This window comes from Gallus gallus, chromosome 6 (genome assembly GCF_016699485.2).
Source record: "Gallus gallus isolate bGalGal1 chromosome 6, bGalGal1.mat.broiler.GRCg7b, whole genome shotgun sequence".
NCBI classification, from domain to species: Eukaryota; Metazoa; Chordata; class Aves; order Galliformes; family Phasianidae; genus Gallus; species Gallus gallus.
In genome coordinates, this window is record NC_052537.1 from 18,662,983 (window position 1) to 18,686,667 (window position 23,685).

At 43.8% G+C, this 23,685-nt stretch overlaps 1 protein-coding gene across 1 annotated transcript in view; it reads right to left on the minus strand.

Annotated features, from left to right (window-relative positions):
• Positions 1 to 5,750: 5,750 nt before the first annotated feature.
• Positions 5,751 to 23,685, minus strand: part of ANTXRL (ANTXR like) — a 51,674-nt gene continuing 33,739 nt past the window's right edge. Inside the window, 1 exon segment of the mRNA XM_015288443.4 lies at positions 5,751 to 10,812. Within this exon segment, the coding sequence (XP_015143929.1) occupies positions 10,588 to 10,812 (225 nt within the window). The 3' untranslated portion in view covers positions 5,751 to 10,587.

Below are 23,685 nucleotides of genomic sequence, written 5' to 3' on the forward strand. Positions count from 1 at the left end.
TATAATAGAGAAGATTTTTGTTTCAAGGGCGCTAAAAATAGCAATGGAGCTGCTAAAACAGCCAGCTCTCCTCAAGCTGAGGACCGTGGCCTAGCTGTGCCAGTTGAACGTCTTCCAAATGTTCTATTGTTTCTTTGCAGATCTTTGCCAGATATGGGTGGGACATCCTTAGTGTGGAGTGGGGAGAATAAGACCAGCCCCTCTGTAATACTGAGGTGATCGGAGGCTGTGGGGACAAACCAGAGAGGATGCGCTTGGGGTCAAGGAGAGATCAAGAAATCAAGACAAGTTCACCCAAGATGCAGAACACAACAGCATCTCTGTTGTGACATGATGAGAAGCATCCATTTGTGTCCCAGCAGACTACTTTGTGCCCAAACTGTGAGCTATTTTCAGCACTAGTTTTTGTCACAGATGTGATAAATGAGGGCTGGATGTTTCAGACATGGAATGGTCATTAGCTCATAGACCAGCTCAGTTAGATGCAAGAACAGAAGTAGACTGATAGTGCTCCCCTGTCTGGAGGATTTTACTCAGCACATGCTTCAGGGTTGATTTTCATCTCTTTGACAGTGATAACCAGGTCACAAAACACCAGTGAATGTGCCTGTATAAAAAGTATAGTGCAGAAAACAGCACATTCTCATGTGCTGCTGCTTTACCAGCCCAGTTCTGTGTGGGGGCTGCAAGAGACAAAAGCATGGCTGAGAAAGGAGCGCTGAGGAAGGCCAAGAAAAGGGCCAGGAAAGAGAGACTAAATATGGCATGGGCTCAGGAAGGAGTTGAGGAAGGACCAGCTTCTGCACAGGCCTGTGACTGCCAGAGGGAGGAAAGGAGGCAGCCTTGAGGTCTGCCACAGTTATCTCCATGTCTCAGCCTGCAGTGGAAACAGCACTGAGCAGTGGCATTACCAGGCAGAAGTCACCTAGATGCAGTCCTGCTACGGAATGCCTTAGAGATGCTGAACCCTTCCAGGTCCCAGTACTGAAGTACTACACTTCAGGGGAGCTCTTAGTCGTCAGACCACTCTTATTGCAGAGATCTAGTTTGGTGAAAGCTGTTTAAAAGTAGATGCTATTGGCTCTTAGGCTTATTTGTCATCTTCATCGCCGGGTACTAGGGAAAGCACTGCACTGCTGCAGAAACTGAGACGTCTGGAGAATTGCTTTGGACAGATCACCCATGTCCAGCTCTGGTCATAGCTTTTGGAATGTCAGCAGAAATCTTGAGCAATTCCTATACAGGCAATAAGAATCGTGCATTGCATCACAGGTCAATGGTAACCAGGAAACAAATGGAAATTCTTACCCCATGAGACTTCTACAACTCTCATTTGAAGTATGTTGTCTCTCTCATGCTGTGTGCATAACCCAGCCTACCAGGATGCACATGTCCTTCCAGCAGCAGGCTGCTCCCCGCCTCATGCCTGGTCATGGCAGCCAGGATGGCTCAGGGCACCCAGTGCTGGTCAAGGGTGAGGAATACCAGAGAATGATGTGGCCACCAGTTTTACAGCCTGGGAGTTGCTTCCTGGCAGGTCAGGGGCAAAGTGAGCGCCTTCATTTTGTGGGTGGTGCAGGAAGCTGTTTCAGAAGCTGCTGGTTTAACCAGGACTTCCACAGGACAACAGCTTAATGCATATTTTTTTCTTAAAAAGCCATGCTCTGAGGATGTTCAGGAAGGCTGCTTCACTGTGAATGTGGGCTGTGTGGCCCTGCCCTCCAGCAGCAGCCTGGCCATGTCATACCTCCCCCAGCACTACCAAGAACTGTGGCCCATCAGATGGCCTGGTGCAGTGGACAGGAGCTCCTGTGTGGGGCAGGAGGTGGGGGAAGGAGCAGCCCTCAGCAGAGGGGCAGGGGAGGTGTGGGGCCAGTTAGGGGCCTCAATGCGACTTGCAGGGACACAGGGACGTGGTGGCACGGGTACAGCAAGGCCTGAATTGCTTGTGGTCCCTTCTCCACCTTGAGACTTGAAATGGCTCTGCTCAGAACATGGCCTTCAGAGACGTTCAACTGCCTTCCTCGTCATGTCTGAAAGATGGACAGGAACAGAGCATCTTGGGGCCCACAAGCAGTCCTACAACAACAAGCCAACAGGTCCTCAGGGCTGACATTTGCCCTCAGCACACTCGCTGGGCAACAGGAAACTTGCAAGGGGCAGGAGCGTCTCCATAGCTTGTCTTCCAAATGCAGCTCTCTGAAGGACAGCTGGAAAAGGTGCTGCTGGGGCCATATCCAGGCAGAGAGACACCATGCACTTTGTTTGGCTGCAAGCACACTGACAGACTATTTTTATACTTGCTTCCTGCAGTTGAAGTGCATGTACATGGCTGTACCCCACAGGTACTCCACACGTACACAGCTCAGGCAAAAAAGAATGACAGGATTCGTGGAGGTGCAGAAAGCTCATCCTTCAGATAGACCTTCCAGAGTCACTGCCTAAGGCCATTCAGTTCACATCCTGCCTTCTCTTCCTGCAGTGATGCTGGGACCAGATGGGCTGGAGGCAGATTTGCTCTTGCTCCTGTGCGTGCTAGGAAGGAAAATGAGCTATTTCCTATTTCGACTTGTGAGTCACTTCAGAGATGCAGAAGCCATTAGAGTTGGCAAAAATAGACAGAAGGCTGAGAAGCTCCAGAGCCTGAAGGGCTGCTCTTTCTCCCTAGTAGAGGATGAGTGCTGCAAGGCACCTACTAGATGGGGTGAGACAGACCCAACTCCCTGTGACTATCCTGGTGGATGGACTAGCATTCAGAATGTCTCAGACACAGGCCGTATGCATTTCTGGATAAGGTGGCACCTGGTGACACACAGTAGACCTCAGTCTGCCATCATGATGAGAATGGCTTGTAAGATTTATTAACTATCTTCTGAAGGCATCTGTCTGCTGAAAACATTGCAACATTTCCCATTGTCAGCAGGCCCCACAGCATCATCATTGCATTAAGCACCCCCTTGGTGCCATAGATCCCAATACTTCTTACAGAGGGGGAGCAGAAATTGAGTAAAGAATATCAAAAGATCTCTGCAGCTGACCAGGACTAACTGCTGCCTCTCGGCAGGTTCACTTTTACCTAAGCTACTTTTGATGTACAAGGAAATAGAGACAAAAGCAGTCATAGTTGTGTTTTTAAAGAGGGTGAGCTGCCACAGATGCTCACCACATTTCTCATTGGTTTTAGTTAGCCAAATATGCCTTTGATGACATAGAGGAAACTTAGGACTCATGTTTTCAGCAAAACATCTTCTTTTGTACTGAAAAAAGGCAGACTAGAAAGCACTTGAGTGCACTTAGTATTTTACCTGCACAGTGTGTGAGCCACTATCTCTAAGCAAAGGGTAGCTCGGTTTGGTAGTCTGTCTAAATGTGTTATTACACATGGATGTCTTGAAAGCTCTGTTCCTCTGTTCCATCTGAGAAGACGCAGGCTGTAAATCAAAGCCCTTTTGCCATCAGAGGGAAAAACACTGCTGAGTGTTCAGGGTCATGAGCACAACTCCTGCAGGTCTGTACCCAAGAATCGTGTTCTTGAGGCTCAGCAGGACACAGAGGGACACCAGCATGGATAAAGGGCCACTCAGCTGCTACATGGCAGTGATGGGCTAGCATGAGGAGAGCAAACTTTGGTAAACTTGGTGTCAGAGACACAGATGGGTTTATCTAAAGATCTTTAATGAAGTATTTATCCATGCATGCCAACACTGCATCTCAGAAAGCTTAACAGGAAACATTTCTCAACCAGTGGCACAGGCAAAACCTTTCAGCAGAATGTCTGTTTGTTCCCTCTTTTTTCAGGGCTTATAGCTGCTTCATCTTTGAGGTCTCCATCAGTTCTGAGCTGCACACAGAAATCAGAATAACTCTTGGCTAGGAGACTTCCAGCATACATCCTCTTGCAGTGGTACAGGAGGGGTCCTCAGTATGCAGGAAAGGGGAAATTTAGTTGCAGAAGCTGATGGAGCACAGGGTAAGTCCTCATCTGAAGGCCAAGAGACATTCATGCAGTAAAGATCAGAAAATTTCCAGCATGGGCAGCATAGGCTGCCTGTGGTTTCTTTAGGAATGGGAGCATAGCGGGAAGGGGCAGTTTTCAGTAACTTGCTCAGTGCTGAAGCCAGTAACGTTTTTGCTGCTGATTTCCATGCAACCAAACAGGGTGTGTTGGTGTATGTTCACATGTAAATACCACTTATGAGACTGTGAAGTATGTTTGATGAAAGGTGCTAAATCAGCATTGAGTGCTATTTATAGATAAGCCTGTAACCAAAGCCCTGGGTCTGCACATTCCCAGTCTCTGGGGAAGCTCAGGTCAAATCTGAGTTCTGTTGTCTTAGGCATGCATTAAACCTAACCAGCCACAGCTGCAGCCAGTGATGGGTTTTTGTTAATGCAGAAAAAAATGCCCAGAGCCTTTGGCTCCAGGACAGCTTTTGTTTATCTGAGCTCTTTCGAGAGCTTCAGCCTGCCTTTCCTGTAAGGACCAGATGGGGGAACAAAAAGGAGCGAAGGCCACAGAACTGTTCTGGGTATTGTCCTGCCAGCCTGGGGAGCACAGTGGGAGTGAGGTTTTGTCAGAGCCCCTGACACCATGAGAAGGAGTGCAGCTCCAGGTAGAGGGTTTCAGCTCACATTAGAACTGACACGGGAGTGAGACACTTGTCTCGGCCACACACAGCTCCCACCTGGCTTTGTCACAATGGCTTCACGTGGTAACCAGGCCCCTCAAAATCAATGTCCACATTTTCTGTGGAGGATATTCCAGCATTAAATGAACTGTAGCTTGATTGACTATCCCCATTACTGCTTCTTAGTAAGGATGGGGATAACAGGCCGGTCTGGTTCAGAGAGCATCACATCCACAGCTAGCTGAAGCCACTTGCTGCTTTCACATGATGGCAGAAGTCACAGATGTCCGTAGCCTCACCCCATCTTTCTGTGTGCCCCAGGTAGAGATCACATGGGCTCAGCGGGCTGTGCGTGTGCAAGGACCAACTTCCTTTCCCATTGCACACAAGCCTGTGGCTGCCATGCTTTGCAAAGCTCAGCAGCTCTGCAGCATCCTCGTTTGCCCATAATTGCAGCCTACATGGGTTGGAGATTTTTGTGGTTTATCCCTCCTGACCTCTTTGCCTGCATCATGTTTCCACCAGCCCCTCACCCTTGAAATCCTCAGCGGGGCTTGGAGAGATACAGAGGAAGCCTTACCAGCAGGGAGGGAAGAAAATAAACTAGCTTCAGAGACAGTGAGGGAGAAGGTTTTTTAGGATCAGATCCTGCAGACTTAGTCAAGGCTCCTAGAAATCAGCAGTTGTGCTTGAGACACCCAACCCTTGTTAGAGGCAGGTGTCCACATAGTTTTCACGGATGTAGGATTTGCCACAGAATGTATTGATTGCTGAAGATTTGAGCTCCAGCATCTTACCTTGCTTTAAATCTTTTTTCTAGGCACTGGACTTCTTTTTTGAGATAGCAATTAGCGTACATCCCATTCCATGTGTCAATCAGCATTTGAGCACCAACTTCAGTGGAATTTTACCAGCATTTTTACCCTGCAACCTGAGATCAAGAAGAGCTCTAAAAAAGGAATGCCATGCCCTTGAATTAGGCAAAGATTGCAATTCTCAGGCTAGAAACAGGAAACTGAAACACGGAACATGCCCTTGTCCTAGTCACACAATGAATTGAGAGCAACAAGGCACAGACAAGTTTAGTCCCTCTCAAAATGACCTTTGCAGTGAAATTCTCTGTAGTGATTAACCAGTAAGCACTTTTATTGTTGATTTTGAATTCATTAAGACTACATTATGTTGGATTACAAGACTTTGGCTACATCTCCCACATTTGCATGCAGGCATTACATTTGCAAGGTTTTCTCAGAAAAACGGAGCAGGAGCATAAAATGCACAAAGGTTAAATGATTATAACATGGAAGCAGCATGTCAGTTACAGAAATTTGTACCACATGTATCAATAACAAACCCACATCCCCATTTAAAACCTCTTTGTCCATCAGAAATCCATCTGGTTCCTCTGTCCCTCATCTCCGTGCCCAGGCTGTCTGTCAGCCAGCATTCCCACTGCTTCTGAAAACACACATCTTTTTTTTTTCTTTTTTTTAGAAAAAGGTTTAGTACAGTACATTGTTTTCCCTTAAAAACAAAAACATTTCTCCTTCACTACCCCCCACCCCCTTAAAAAAAAGAAAAATCTATCGTAATCTCTTCAAGCACTGTTAAATGTTAGGAATCTCTATTGCATTATCGAAAGTATCAGATCACTAACAAACTTCTAAACATACTACAATGACCCTAAAATTCCCCCTTCCCCAAAACTACCGAGAACTGAAAATGCTATACTGCATTATCACACTTGCATGCATGTATCCTGAGCCACCTGTATTTATTCACCTTAAGCCCCTTTAATAAATAACTGTCCAGCAGTAACATCCAGAAGTGTGCTGTCTCCTCCAAATTAAACTCTATATTTACAGAAGTAGGGCTGTCTTCTCAGTGAAATGTTGTTTTTTTAAAAAAACAAAACAAAATAATAGCAATAAAACCAGCTAACAATTAAAGAGAGAAAGCATTTTACTGCTCATGTTGTCTAAAGACCAACAGGAGTAAAAAGCATTAGGAGCACCAGGTGCACATGCATTTGAACTGGTACAGTTCATGAAATAATGTCATTCATTGTTATGCTCGCTCATTCAGATGAGGAGCTGATTCTTTTTCTTTCTTTTTCTTTCTTGCATTTAAGACCGCCTGCTCTGCAGGCTACTCCCACAGATGGCAATACATGCAATGGGGTTGAAAGATGACCATAAATATGCTTTGATCAATGTGGTTCCATATCAGCTTTAAACACATTGAGTTTCTCTCCCCACATCTTTGCTCCTTGTGCCATTTAACATCTGTGCTAACTTTGAGCCAAAGGCTCCCCAGATCCTCAGTTTTTTTCTTGGATGAGGGGAAGAAATAGATATTCACTTTTTGTGTTTCTAATGATGCAAGAAGCTGGAGCATACAGGGGAATCATCCCACGTGAGAACATTTCTTAGCAGTGTAAGTACTGCAATCACAACTGATATATATGCGTACCAAAATAAACATAGTCAAATATCAAGCCACTTGGAAGGATTTTGTCCCTTCCTTTATTGTGAGACATCTCTCAGCTGACAGACACCAATATTACTGTCTTGACTTCAGTTGGCCTACGTTTATTTACATCAGCTAAGGAGCAAGCTCAACAGAATGTAAAATAGCAACCAGGTTCTCCTCCTGCATTGTTATAGCACACGAGATCACTGCAAATGGCTATTTTTCTCCAAAGACAAAAGGCCTTTCCATAACCAGTGCAGTATATTTACTGCCCCACCACTGCAAAGGCAATTCAGTCAGGTTCACTTTCTCTTCTTCCCAAGTTACCAGCAAACTACCACCTAAACCTGCACTGCTCCCATCAGAGACGCTTAATTTTATATAGAGAAGATGCTGGGAACTCCATTTATGCTGAATTTGATTTTCATGGTGCTTTCCGTTTTACCACGTAGAGATCACCTAGAAACCCAGATCATTCCTATTCTTCATGCACTTGCACATTATGCAGAAAATGTAAGCATCTTGTTTCTGCAAGACTGGCTGTTGTGGCAAAGGAAGATAATTTCCTCAACCAGAAGAGACAGACATATTGGAAGTTTGATTTTGTAAAGTCAACACTCCCATTCTCACTGAAACTAAGTCAAATTCTACAGTAACATTAATGCAAATCTGTAAAGACTCTACTGACCTCTCTTCAAGATTTATACGGGAGCAAGACAATAAAGTAGCTGTCTCCTAGGCTTTTTCACATCTGACCCATTAGTCACAAGTGTGAAGAGATACAAAATCTGTAAGCAAATTTTTCCTTTCAGTATTACATCATTTGTGGAATTCACCATTGTTACAATCTGATCACCACATGCTGACAAGAGATGTGGGACTGCCTCAATCCCACATACAGATAAGCCTCAAAGGCCATGTTTTGCCGTGGCAGGGTTGTTTTATTATTATTATTATGTGCAATTTCAAGTCCTAACTAGCATTTGTTGGCTCGTGATTCTTACACGGACAACATGAGACACTATTAAGTTCAACTGTATGTTCACATTACAACAAGTCCTAGATCCAGCAAATCTACATAGGATTCCATAGGTAAAAAAACAAATATTAGCCAATGATTTCTGCTTTTAAAGCACCTTCCTCCACTTCCAGGTCCCCATCCCCTCACTGGAGTCATCCAGTTCCTTCCACTGGTGTCAAAAGTGGAGTTTCACCAGAAAAGCAGCAGAAAATTGGCATATTTTAGTTTCACTTTTCAATTGAAAGAAATGGAGGTAAGTGATGACTGTGTTGCCTTTCCATCCATGGGAGTGTTACTCTGAACAATTTTTGTAAAGGAAGAGAAACCAAACATAAAAACCTACACAGTTCCCACACACACAGACACATACACACTTACACACACTTCTCCTCCAAAGAGAAATCCATTCTTATGGACCACATTTTGCAAACCCTATTCAAGGGACCAAAAGGAATGAGAAGAGGATTGAGTGCATCCCAATTCTCTTTTCTGTTCACGATGTAGTCACAGGTCAGCAAAGTAGTGGGTATAAGAATGTTTCCATTGACCTGCAGGACATTTTAATGCATGCAGAAGTGCTTTGCTAGCTCTGTCCTAAATGCAGAACAGTTCCAAGGCCAGCGGACAACCATGAGTGTGATTCCACAACCTGCACCAATATACATGAGGTAAGGGCATAACTCAAGAGAGCAGAGCAGTGCAAGAAAAGAAAGAGGCTCTGTGGTTCTTCTGAGTTAGACAGCCTCAGCTGCATACACACGGCATGTCACAGTGATCAGCACAGACCCATAAGAGCTTGGTATGTTGTTCCGCAAGTGGGACTTCCACTGGCAATAGTAAGCCTGATTTCTGTTTGCAACAGGACAAATTTATATGCCTGTAAAATCTGCATAACAAAGCCTTAAATCTGGAGCAGTCGCATGATACAGTTAGTGCTTTAGCGTGGATTTATATGCCAATAACCAGTGTGATGTGCTACACACCCCCACCTACACACAGATGTAGAGATAGATATATGCAGAGTCATAATGCAACATAAGCATTATTTCTACAAATATCCTAACAACACAGCTAGTGACTAAGCTAACCAGCACAGGGATTTGCAGCCACTCTTTCCAATATCATGTGATAGGTGCTGGTAGAGAAAAGCAAGCTCAGGTGTTACATTGATTCACTAGGGAATGATCTGGGATCAACCCACACAGTTATCGCTTAGCGAACACTGTTCATGGGCTGTCCCACAGTCCCGCGTCAAACTCCTACCTCTGTGTAGGTGCCCACATCACTTTCTGATGACACACAGAATTGAGGTCAAGAGCAAGCAGTCAGTGGTTGGAAATCCTCCAGACAAACATTATAGAAGAGTGGGGGGGAAGGTGAAGCTAATGCTGACACTTCCCATCATGCCTCTCTTGACCACAGGTAGACTGCAAGGTTAGATTATGGGGATCCAGGCCACCTAAAGAAAGCCACTGAGAAGGATTCATGTTTGAATCACAAGAGGACTCAGTTCTGCTTGGCAATAAGACTGAAAGGAAATTTCTCTGTGATTAAACAGCAATGGAACCGGTCCATCAATGCTCCTGATTTATGTAACATACAGTTTGCATAGGGTAGCATTCACGCTCAAATTACACATTTTTGTTCAATTTTGAGGTGTTTTCTATGAATGAAAACAAAATACCTAGCCAAAAAGTTCCTTGGAATTCCTCTGAACTTTGGACAACATTGAACCCAGGTCTTGTTCAGGGTTTGGATTTCTGGAACCAAAATCTGGACTTCAGTGACTAACCTACACAACCTAATCTAAACATATGCAGACGTGGCAGGCTCAAAACTGATTTTGTCAGGAGAAGGACACCCCTCTTCTATGCTAAATTAATGGCACAGTCTCATTTTACCTTATTATTGTTATAGCTTCCTTATAAACTTTCATGGAAATTCCACCAGCAGAACTAAAGGCAGAAATTATCTTTGTAATCATTGTTCTGTATTAACATCTGGATGCAGTACTGTTGGGGAAAAAATGCAAATTCTTCAATGAACTATGTTTAACCAACTTGCAGGTGGCAGCTATCAAAACAACAGATGCACGTGTATCCAGCTAAAGTTACTAATGTATGATCTGACATACCGAGTCAGACAAATGTCGCATGTAAATAGATCTTGAAACGTATACAAACAAAAGCTGCTACTGCTACTGTATCTAGCTGATCATTTTGGTTTGTTTGTGTACCCCATAGCTCTGAATCTATCCACTGAATGTTTACTCAGCACGTGTGGTATAAATATATTCATACACTAAAACTGACACTTTGTAATTTCTTTTTCTTTTTTCTTTCTTTTTTTTTTTTTTTTTTGCTGACCAGCAACAAATTCTGTTATCTTTAACTGTAAACCAATACTCAATAAATATGCCGTGTTCAGCAAAGAGACATGTTTTGCCACTCAGGATTTTGCTGCGCTCTAAGCCATGGGCTGTGGGGGTGGCCGTGAAGGAGGAGGTCCAGGAGGGGCTCGGGATGGGGGAGGCCCGGGAGGTGGCTGCCTGGAGGGGGGCTGCAGAGACGCAGGAGGAGAAGGACTCCTTGGAGCATGGTTGACGTTGTCCCGTCGTGGCAGCTTTGGTGGTGGGCTGTAAGGCGCAGAGGTCCCGTCTGACTTTACCCGAGTGAAGTTTATGCATCTCCCCTGGAGGTAAAGAGAAATTCATTATTCATAAGAAGCATGTGTTTTGACTCAGCAGCAACTAGCCAAAAGGGCTGTAAGCAGAGGGGCAGGATGCACTTACAGATCTTCATCCACTGTCATTCACTCAATCCTAGACATGATATTCAGGCCATGCTGTACTAAGGATAAATACTACAAACAAAAGTCTTCCTTGTGTTTCAGAGCTACTGCCTATGGAAAATAGCCTGGGACTGGTTTAAGCCAAAAAGGAGCTCAGTGTGACTTTACTCACATGCACTCTCTTTGATATTATGGCCATGCAAAACATGGCTACTGTCACAGCTCCACCACAGAATCCTTCCTGCCTGTTGAGTTCCCTTACTGATAAAGATGTGCTGGAAAAAACTCACAGGAGAAACAGGATTATACCTGAGGAACAACATTAACAAAGGCACCACCTGTAGCTTCCTTTTCATAGAGATGCTAGCCTAGATGGTGGCCACGCTTTGAACACTGTGCTGAGATATTACACTGTCTTCTGTGCTCCAAATGTAGATGTGGTTCCCCTGTTGTCCTCATAAAAGCCTATTAGGTGTGGGACTTGTGCAAAGGGAGCTCCAATGCTTTATATAGATTTCCACCAAACAAGTTCCAGGTAGGAAGAGGGACAAGACCCCAAAGACAACCTCCCCTTTCCTGTGGGGAGCAGCCAGAGCAATCCCAATCAGACACCAAGACCTCACCTGTCTGCTCTACTTGCTCCTCCCCATGGTCACATGTTTTGTTACAAAACAGCCTACCGTCATTATGGAAGCCTCATGAAACCCCCCTACAGATGCAAACTTGTGTGCAGAGATGCAACACTTGGCATCTCCATACCCATCTCCTCAGCTGGAGAGGTGGGAGGAGATACTTAGGCAACAACCCAGATGCCATAAGCTTGGCAGAAGCCTGGAATTCAGGGAAGTCTTTCATCATCACATACAAGGGCTGGAGATGAAGACAGTCTTAAAATGAAGAAGTGACACTGCCAACAGCCCATTTACAGAAGCCTTCAAATGGCTGACGTGATGAACTGGCTAATCCCATTAGCCTCAACCCCATAATTTCAGTAGAGTAGCGCTTCATGAACAGCCCTTCAGATATTGAACAGAGGTCGTTCACAGCTTCTATACAATTATCAGAAGCACACAGAGGCTATGTTTTTTTGCTCATCTTTACTGGGATGTGGTTTCCACACAAATAACTGTGGGCTGGCCAGTACCCAGCCATTAGTGATGAACTCCATTTGCCAGCACCTTTTCTTTTGTTCAGTGTGCCCTTTTTGTTCCGTGCAGCAACAATCCTCATACAAACACCCTCTATGGTTTATCACGGAGGAAAACATTACCTATTTTTCTCTTTCCAGGACAAACACTGCATGGGGAAAAGCAAAAAAGCAGTTTGGTATGTCAGGAAGCATGCATCTTATCCAGAGGGCACCTTCCCATCATAATTTTCAAAGATGTGCAAAGCCATGACACTGGGCACAGGTTTAGGTTGCAGGCTGGGTTCAACAAAGAACATTCAGCTCAAAAGTATACGAATACCCCTCAAGTAGAATTCAGGGTTCCTTCAGAGTTAAGCGGCTGTAGGTTGTGATCCCTCCAGCTATAGATGATTGTGATAAAAAGGGGATACAGAAGTCTGTAACAGGGACAGATCGCTGCTGGCTCAGTGCTACCTGGCACAAGGAAACACCAAAGGTGTTCAGGGAATGGGCTGTGTTTCTGTGGCAACTCCACAAATCACAATTTCCACTGGAGTCCAGACAAAGGCCATCACAGCTTAGCCACGTCTATCTGTTTTGTTAAGAGACTTACAATGCCTGTATCTTGGTTTGCGAAACTACTCCTTTAAAAAGAAAATCTTTTTAGTATATGACTTCTCTGAAGAAAAGCAAACAGATCTACTTCTGCCATGCATCAAGAGAAGCTTATGCAAGCTTCAGGGAGTTCAGAAAATGATTCAACGAATGTACTAACGCCCAAATGGTACCACCCTACCACTTACTTGGACTGGATGGCTCAGGGCTCAGCTGCAGCCAAGAGCTAACTGAATGGACATGTTGTTGCCTGTGCATAAGATGTACTCAGTCCCAGTTTTCACCATCACAAATTCACCACTACACTCAAACAGCCACCCCAATAAGAAGGATAAAACCCTCTTTCTGAAAAAGCAGGCTTGTTAAAGCAGACTTTGCTTATGAACCTGGTTCAAGGCAACACTGTGCTGGGGCCAGATGCATGGAGGCATCAATGGGCAAAAGCCTGCTTCTTGGCAGCTTCTGCAAAGATACACAACTGAAGAAACTCACAAGTCAGTGCTTTGCTCTACTCTCACAGAACTCAAGTCCTTCCCACTGCTGCAGCGAATGGCCATCCTTGTCAGCCTATAACTGGCATTTGTCTTCTGCTTTGCTCACTTTAAAAATCAGCAGTATTTACTGCTAGGCAGTGAATGATACACATTAATTTAATAGCTGTACTACTCTACATTTAAGAAAATTCAGCCTTGATTTTATGAGTTTATGAATTTAGAAAGGCAAAATAATCACTTAAGGAAAAAAACAAAAGAGATCTTCAGAGGTATTCAGATAAGATTCAACATACAGAGTGGGGAAAAAAGCAAACAGAACAGTTTCCCAGAACAAATGCAAAGATGCAAACCCAGCACAAGCGCTTTTGTCTACCAGCCTTTGCTGCCTCTGTTGTCTTTCCCCCAAACATCAATTCCAAATATATTCATAGTCTATAATCAAAGGGGATCCCATAAATCTGTTTGCATTACTTTCACTTCAGTTAAAGTGATAGGCGACGTCAAGCTGCTGCCAGTTTCTGCCACACTCACTGATTTGTCAGACAGATGGGTAATTTAAAGGCCATGCGCCGCATTGTGTCAGGAAAAATACGGTTGGGTTGGGAGAGTCTGACAGATAGAGGCTTGTCTGATCGATGTATGCATTGTGACACTTCCTCACAAAAGATTATTGGTGTTAGCCTACAATCTCATACATCAAAGACTTCTGGTGAATACTAGAGCAAATCCTCCTGAGCACTTCAAGCAGCCATTGATAAATCAAGGCTGAACTCCTAGGCAGGGTTAGGATTAGCAGCCCAAAGGGAAAGAGGGGAACAAATGACAATAAATCCTAGGTCAGTTTTAACTTCTCTGGTGTATTTCATCAAAGGATTTCCAGGTTGAAGAACTCAGCCCCGCACTCATCACACTTTCCTAACAACAAAATACCACAGCAATTCTTCTGCCTCATGGGCACATCCCTCTGGGATTAGCTTCATAAAAAAATTCTGACAGTTTCTTAAATAAGCAAGCTGCTTCTTAAAGTAGCCACAAAATTCTTAATACTCTGTGTCTGAAAGGATTAAGTAATCTCCTCTCCACGCACATTTGAAGGCTCTTGGAACACAGAGATCAGGGACAGAAATATTAAGACGTTATTCCAAAGGTATCCTGCATGCTAATCTCTGCTCTCCTTGCACGAGGGATTAACAGTGATCAAAAGCCACCACCGCATTAGTAGCAATAACAGTATTGTTTTTTCCAGAAGCATGTTACACACCAAGTGCTTCAAGGAAGGGCTCAGAGCTGCACGGCCCAGGAATACCACAGTGAACTCCGGCACAACAGCTGTCAGTAGCTGCCTTATTGTTTTCTAGGAAGCAGATGATCTGTGTAAATCCAGTTTTGTCTGGTTTCAGCCCCTCTCCCTGAAGAGCGTCCTTCAGATGGTGCGACCCGCACTACATACTGTCATTCAGGCACCAACCGAAGGTCAGCGCAGCGCCATATGGAGTTACGCCCTTGCTTCAGCTCACATCTGCACAGTCTTCCTAATGCACAATTATTTTGCCTCCCCATATGTCCATCCACTTGTTAGGCTCTTGTTACGCTGCTTGCCAAACTGGCTTTTCAAAAAGTACAAATGCTGAAGCAGCAGGATCTGCCCTTGCCCTGACTCCAGCTTTTATCCCAGTGTAACAATCACATGTGCAATTCAGGCACTCTGTACTTCTAGGCAATGCCTCCTCGACCACCTAGGATGTGCTTTTGTGTGTGGTTTGTGGGGGGAAGGAAGGGAGGAACCTCTTGAAAGCCACTGCATCTTGTTTCTCAGCTAGTTTCTTCACAGCGCTGAGCACAACGCTCCCCAGCACTTGTTGCCCAGAAGTCCTTAGTTACTACTCCACAAGTTTTCAAGAGAAAGGATCCATGCAATTCACACTACCATGGGAATGTCTCCTTACCCATGATACAAAGAACACCCTAGAAAAAAGTATTTCAAAAATCCAGCCCACCTGGCCGGAGCTGTCACTTTTGTTTGTTTCAAGAAAAAACTCAGGTATTTATTTAACAAAAAATCAAAACCAGTTTCATCTCTGTGCACATTGGAGTGTTTGTGCATGCTAACGTCAGTCTGTTTCTTCTTTTTAGCTGAGTTAGTTGACCCAATAGAATATATTGTTCCCATTACAAATTTTGAGTTTCCATTCACCCGCATTTTTGCTTATGGAGTCTCTACACTCCAGTTTTTAAGAGCAGGGAGGGTACCTGCGTGAAGAATTAGCATCAGTCAAAGACCTAGAATTTCTATAAATATTTGGATTGTGGAAAACATGAGTCTTGCCTTTATGTTTTAGCATGAATTAAAAAATCATTCCTTCAAAGTTTAGAGGTTCTCACATTGTTGTCCAAAACACAAGGTCATGAAATTAAATACATCTGATTTGTTAGCATTTACCATCACTTCCTAAGCGTCTACCAATGCAAAAGTGGAGTTCTAAATCTCAACAGAATAGAGTTTGTATGCTTGCTGAATGTGTAACTGAAAAAAAGCATAGTAAAGATAAAAGGAATACTAAAACTTTGAATCTGAGGCAAAAGAAGATGCTGAAGAGCTAGCATCTACAGAGAACCAATCAGTTTAGCTAACTGAATGCTTTGACACAAAGACTGAGAAACCAACATGCTGTACACCTTTAAAGTCAATCACTTTTGTAAAAGTTGAATTTTGAAAAAACTGGAGGACCAAAACCAAGGCCTTTTTACTCCATTTGTGAATGAGGCAGATTATAGGGAGTCATTTTGTAGAGATTGAGCCAAAGCAGGGAGGTACAGAGCCCCCACTGCTTGAGTGCACTGGCAAGTATCAGGATTAGCAGCTGGCTTCTCAGCAGCCAGGACCTACGTGAAGCAGCCTTTGCCAAAACCTTCCTTGCACTGCACTGCTCCATGCTGACTGTGCGCTGAACATGTCACGGCTCATTAAAACCTTCATGGATTTCCTGGGAATTGCACTGATTACCCTGCAGCACACAAGCTAGAAATTAGTGAGCCAATGAAACCGTTTGTCACATAAAGCCCAAGCCTGCCTGGCTTTCAGGCCCAGTCCAGTAACTTTTATTAACTCCTGCTCTTACATTTGGGACTGAGACAGTGCTTTTGTGTTGAAAAATGAGACTGGAAATGTCAGAGATTCCTGTATCAGCTGTGTGGTGGCTGGTCATGCTTTCAGTTCAATAAATATAAGATGTATAATTAATTTCTAATTATAAATGAATGGAAATGATTAAAATTTAATTGTTATGTAACATTGTGGTTATTACATCAATTATTGATGTTTAATTTATTAACTTGTAATTTTTTCTTTTTATATATGTGGCCATTTTCAGCTATTAGGTCTCAAAATCAAAACAATGTAATTACCATAACATATTTGTTTGTATGGGAGTTTGGCTCTTTAAACATCTTCTAGTTGGACAGGTCATCTCCTTCCAGTGACAATTTTCTGGGGATACATTTGGCTGTTCAGGATTGATGCTAATCTAGAACTATGAACCAGCCAGAGACAATGGGGTTGACTGAATGGAAGAGGATTTTAGAAGTAAGATTCAATAAAGCAGGGGTGTCCAACAATGAAAATATAGTTTTCTTCAGTACTGCTTTTAAAAAGGAGATGCATTCCCTCTATTTCTTTTGTGTATTATCTGCCATCTTTAGATATGAACTGGTAACCCTCCCGGTCCCTCCCCTTTAGTGACGGAGCTACTGGAAGAGAATAAAATCAGCGTGCCATGGGTTATAAATCACTCGTATGCTAACAGTGAGCTCCCTATAATGGCTGTAAGTACATTCACTAAATTGAAAATCAGAACAAGATGCATACAAAAGCACAAAGATGATCCAAGAGGCAGCAGCAAACTACTTACAGCCCAGCTGGAAGTGCACATCAGCAGACACTGTGCCTCAGGTCACGGTCCCATTTGTACATGGCACCTCTTAAAGTCAGGGATGGGTCCTCTGGGAACGATCTACTATGTTTAAAATCCAGTGCAACAGCACACGGGAGAGAAGTGGGCCACTTCTCTCCTAAATCAGCCAGCTCTATGAATTGGATGGAGGAAAAGCTCAGCCAGAGAAATTGGCCCTTTTCAGCTAGACTCAGGATCCATCAGCAAAATAAACTTCACACTGAGCACATCCCTATAACCCAACTGCCATACGCCTGCTACCACTTATCCAACTTAGGCAGAGAAGGAAAGGACAACACAGCAGGTGATATGGAGAACCCATCCCAGTAATGAAGACAAGGCTATTCAAATACTTTGTATCACACTCCATTCAGCAGGGAGCTGCATGTTTTTTTCTAGCTCTGTCTTAGCAAGAAAATGCAGCAGTGGGCTACAGACACCTCCTGAAAGAAGGGCCAGAGTCACAAGATTTCTTGCAGGAATGCACAAAACATCACATGTCTTGGAGTTACTTCAGCCACAGCCTCAGCAAGGTCCAAGTGCAGACCATACAGCCTGTTGGTTCTGAGGACAGAAATTGTTTCTGGGACAGAAACAGGTGACATTAAGCATAAACAAATTTATGTGCCATCAGTCATACTCGATGCTCACTACCAGCCTCAAAGTATAGCCACGCCAGACCAAAACCCACCCAAATCTGACAGAAATATCCCACTTTAGTCAAACCTAAACCTGCACTCATGACGCACAATTTACTTCTTTGTTACCAGCTTTGATAGATGAAGCTCCTAGAGGGGAGGAAGTGAGGAGACACTGCTAGATTGTGCCACCTACTCAAGGTCAGGCAGCAACTCGGGGAAGGAATTGGGATATACAAGTTCAGGACTCATGACTCACATCCCTTATTTCAACCACAGCACCACACATTTCCACACTTGTATGCTGACAACACAAGAATGTGGTTCAAGGGAAGAAAACAGTGGTTGGTTTGCAAAAGATTTTTCTTTTTTTTCCTTGGCATTTTCAGGGAAAAGGAGGCTACATTTCTACATCACCTAGAGCAGAGAGGGCTTTGGAGCATAGCAACTAGAGCAGCAAACATTCACTGGGTGCAACAGGCTTAAACTTGAGGTATTCGTGGGTTACAGGGAGGAGGAAGAGAGACCACAAAGGAGCATAACTGGTCTTGTTCAAACTGTATTTAAGTGTCATCGTGCTTTTCAGGGTGAATCGTTTGATTGTCTCTGCAGGAGCTAGCTGGGATTGTGGTATGCACAGAAGAAGAGCATGAGGCTCTTTACGCGCCTAGCGTATAGAGTAATGCTGGAGACTCTCAGCTTTTTGGTGAAAATGGCTATTAATTTTCCTTGGTTTAACCAGAAACATAAGATCTTGGCCCACCACAAAGAAAAACTGTCTCATATGCTCTCAGGTTGGGTAGTACATTTGTACTACCCACGTATAATAACAGTGATTATAGATTTTCTTCTGTTACCACGAAAGGAGCCACAGTAGATTATACAACGGAGGCATCCAGAATTACAGCTCCTCTGTAGACACCAGAGATGCTGTGTCTTTTCATCTTTGGTTAGCATTCTGTACAATAAACTTAGTATGAACAGGAACATTAATATATTGTTTTACAGAGTGCTTACACTGAGGAAGGTCATGGCATTACTCATTCTCCACATAGAGAAATGCATTCCCACACAAAAACCAGCAGTACGTAAGCAGAGGACTATGGAAAGTTAGTTAGATAAAGTTTTGGACTATTACCCAACTCAGAAGACAATGAAGTGTGTGCATTTCCCTGAAGTCCAAAAGAAAGAAGATAACACAGGTTCAGCATTGATCCAAGGGTGCTGCCAAGAAACAACTAAATGCATTGGCCACGGCACATCTGTTCACGTGCACATGCCCATCTCCGACATACTCAGTGGCAACACGAGCACAGTCTCACTCTCCTGGAACTTAACCTCTATTGGTAGGGAGCCACGGTACAACAGACATGAAGTAACCTACATTAGTTACAGCTAGGATCTCTGAAGTTGCAGCTCAGTTTCTTAACCCTAAGGCCAATCCTTCTTCACTCTGTTGTGCAGCTCATGCCAAGTAGCACCAGCACTTGGCATCTATGCCCCTTCTTCAGAAAGGCCTCTTGTGGCTGTTGCAGAGTGTGTCTCAGGCTCCCAAAGCCCTGGACACGCTGCTGTCCCTCAGGGGACACATGGGCAGCATCTGCCCACAGAGCCAATTTGCAAGCTCTTCTTCCATGTCAGAAATAATAAGATCCTGGCAAAAGAGAAGAAATGCCAGTATGTGGGTTTCTTGCAGGATAAGAAACTCATTTGTCACTGATTACGTTTCCAGCTGCAGTGCTTGGCACATCCTGGGAACTGAGCATTAGGATACTGGCCAAGGAGATATTTTCAACCCCATATCATGCCTGTTACAGTAGGAACAAACCTTACAAATAGTGGTCTCCTTTGCCAAAAGAGAAAGAAACGTCACACAGTGGCTACATACATCTCATTTTCATCAAAAGTGACCAAGTGAGAAGGCCTGCTGTGGCAGGCAGTGTCCTCGCCTCTTTAACAGCAGCTTATGAAGATAACTGGCTCCAGAAAGGTTAAGCAAAGGGAGAAAAACGCAGAACAAGACAGAAGCCTGACACGTGGTCTGAAGGTGCTCAGTGCTGCTTTTCCAGCACCCCCTGCAGCTCTGGGTGATTACAGTGCAGCTCTGAGCTGCAGGGAAGCCTGCTAAAGGCCACTGCTTGGTCTTGGAGAGAAGTAATTAACGTGAGCTCCAACTAGTGTTGGCACAAGGGCAGCTCATGTGGAGTGACAGGGGTCCTGCCATCCCAGTGGGCTGTTCACAAGCCTCTGACCACCTGTGGGTAGCAGCCAGAAAGTAATGACAAATCATGAATATAGACAGCATTCTCATGATTTTGCCATCGGGAAAACTAAGCACATGGATGTCATGGTTGGCATTACAAAGAGTTGCTCAAAATTTGCCAGCAAGTTGAAGTTCTGAGTATCAAACACACCAGCTTTAGAACAGCTGCTTTGAAAGGGACACAAAGAATAAGGAACCCAAATACTCCTTCTATTTTCAAAGGCTAGTGTTTAGAGTTGCAGCTACCATGACTTATTCAAAGTCACGCAGTAAATCAACACACACACAAAAAATCCCATGCAGAGAACTTGAAAGGACACCAGTTCTGTTTTCTAGCACAACCTGCAGCTTGTAGTTAGTGCAATTTTTGGCTTAAGCACGTCCTTTTTACCTTTAGTTCTAGGAGACAAAGGGGGAAAAAGAGCTTCAATTTTTGTACCACAGTCTGCTTCAAATCCTTTTCCCCCAAAAAGGCTTTGCACGCACAAACCAAAGCTTAAAACCGGTCAAGCATTGCTTTTTCTAGGCAGTCCTGTGGGTATACAAGGATGACAGTGACATCAAAACCCAGTCTACATTCTCACTCTGCTCTAGGTAATTTGCAGTGACAAAAATGAGATTGCTTTCTAAAGCTTTAAATAAATAAAAGCAATTCTGCTGGGGAGGTCGGGGGGGAAATGCTATCATTTTTTAGCTGCGTTTTTTGGTAAATCGAGCTGCTGAGAATTTCCTGTGACAGCATGTGCTGAAATGCAAAATGGAATGGATTTGCTGAAAGTAGCAACTAAAGAGGTTGTTTGTAAGAAGCATCTCACCTTCCTCTCCGCACATCTTTGAGGTTTAAATATTTACTTGCTGGCATTGGTAACAACCTCACTTTTGATCTGTGACTGCTGGTGCTCTAAGCCCCAGATTCCTGGGGGAGGAAAGGAAGGGCAGCAGCCTTGGGGTGAACAAGCCCTATGTGCTGCAGCTGCAGAGAGGCATCCCAAGTGCCCGTTGGGAACTGCCAAACTCTAGCTGCCCACAGGGCACCAACGGGGTGTTTGCAACAGGCACAGTGCAGTGGGTACCATGCTTGTGTTTCTACAAGGATTTTTCAGGCAGAAAAGCTCTGATAACCTAGCTGTTTTGAAGGATGAAAAAATACTTTTTAAAAGTTTTCAAAGAGTGCTTCAATGTTAAAACATTTCTCGTCATATGCTATTCCCAAAAAAGCCCTGTGTTTTTTTCCCCCCTCCCTCAACTGTGGATGCATTCATCATAACATATAATGAAAATAAAATAACAAAAACAAACAACAGTTTGACCCTACTTTTCACCAGTACAAAAAACTAACGTGCCCAGCTGAGCTAATACAAGTGGAAAATAACGTTTGTTTTTAATTAGGAGTACACTGAAAAAGTTTGGAGAATGTTAACTTTGGTGAGTTATCTTGTTCCAGTGGGTTCTGACATCTCAGGTAATCCCTGAAACTGTAAAGATAATTTAATTGATTTTTGGATATTCAGAAATAGGAATTTTCCGCGTTATGAATGCAAAGGCCAGTCCCCAAAACACTGTGGATTTTTGCCTTTTGAATGTTAAGTTTTCCTGAATAGAGAACTATACAATTTCCTTTAAAAAAGAAAAAAGAAAAAAGCACACACCTCACTGCTGCCAGAAAAAAATCCACAATCCAAACAACAACAAAATATACAAAAACAAACCAGAAAACAAAACCTTGCAAAAACAAAGCAATGGTGCAATCCCTCCGGCCTCTGGATGGTGCCAACTGGAAGAATACCACACAACAAAGCACTGTGCCTCCAGAACTATCAGCAGAAACCCAACGCTTATTGACTGCTGTCAACACAACTGGGCAGTGGTGCCCCATTCTCTCCTTGGCTCTGAGGGCTGCCCAGCTCCTCTGGCTCCATGGAGCCATAGCTGTCCATGCAGCCAAGTCACCCATAGCACTGATGTCCTGTAGCCTGGACTTATGCATGCAAGTATATACAAGTATGTTATGTATATTATGATTTTGGAAATGGTTTCAAGGGGAGATTTAGATTGAATTTAAGGAAGAAGGTTTTTTTTTTTTTAACAATATGGGTGGTGAGGCACTGGCACAAGTTGCCCAGAGTGGATGGATGGGTGGATGCCCCAACCTGGTGACATTCAAGGATGGGGCTCTGAGCACCTGACAGAACTGTAGGTGTCCCTATTCACTTCAGAGGTGTTGGACCAGATGACCTTTAAGGGTCCCTTCCAACTCAAATGATTTTGATTTATTTACATATCCCTTCCTCACCAAAATCCAGACTCAAACTCAGCTTTCCACCGACAGTTTGCTACTGGAAAAAAAAATCAACAGAACAACCCATAATAACCTTGTTCTTCTATGCGCTAGATCTCTCCATGAAACATAGGCCTGTAATATCCTCTATTCATACAGCAGAGTGATGGCCAGTCATTTTCTTGTTTCCCTTTCAATATTCTTCAGCTTTAGTTAATTTCACAGACCAGGGAACAGATTATCTCATTCTTCCACTGAATCTGGCTCAATAGGATTCTTTCCACCCTATTTCCCAGATGTACATTTGATTTTCTAATGTTTGCCCCGATACAATAACCCTTCAGCTTGCTCTATTTTACACAGCCCCTTTGAGTCCCTCGTCCTCCGTGCAGAAGGGCTGGAGGGCAAGTAACTGAGCATCCCTGTTCTGAGCAAGCCCCTGCATGTTTCGTGGCCGCACAGGATAACAGAGGCTCTGTTGTGCTCTGCACCCATAGAAATGTACCCGCCAAGCCAGGAAAAGGCAGGGGATAGATACGTAGTATACAATGTTAGTGCTATCAAAATACAGCTGGGCCTAAAGAGCCTATTCAGAAGCTCCAGATCGTGCTTAAAAAGTAAATACAGTGTCTCTAGCACAGCTGCCCTGAAAATGTAGCTTGGTGAAAGAAGTTGAAAGGCCATTTTACAAAGTAGTATGGGAAGCTGAGCTTGTCCTTTAGCATCCATACACACTGAAAGAAAAATGGAACAGACTGAAGTTTAAATACTGATAAAATGTAGAGATTCTGGCAGAGAGGGGCTGAGGGGCAGGGGAGAAAGATACTGCCATCTCTGCTTGGAACTTGCACATCAAAGCTCCTCCACAGAAAGCCAAATGTGAAGGTGGAACAGACAGAGGTAACAGCACACAACTCCCTTGAAGTTGCTCCTCTAGAGTAACAGAAGACAACAGGAAGCTCCTAATACCACAGTGGAGCAGACCTCTGTGGCTCAGCGACACAAACTCCTTGCTTCCTTCAACAAGGAAGCAATTCCTGACGTGCATTTGAGTTTATCAAGGCAGGAAAATACCCTACGACTCCACACAGGTCTTGAGGAAGAGATGCATCTCTGCACAGAGCTCTAAGGAAATTGTATTTTCCTTTAACTTTGCTTGAGTTTGTTTCTTCGTAGTTTCTCACACTAGCAGGTGATGAAGAGTACAATCACTTAACACTATTATTAAATCTGACAAGTGATTATCCCTCCTACCCAACATCAGAAAAATAATGTTGCAACATTACTACTACATATTAAATTCAAATCTGCTAGTTTTGAGTTTACAAAGAACTCCAACACATGCTCCCAAGAAAGTTAAGCTAAGAACTTACATTGCTGAAAAAGACGGAAATGCTATTGCAGCTG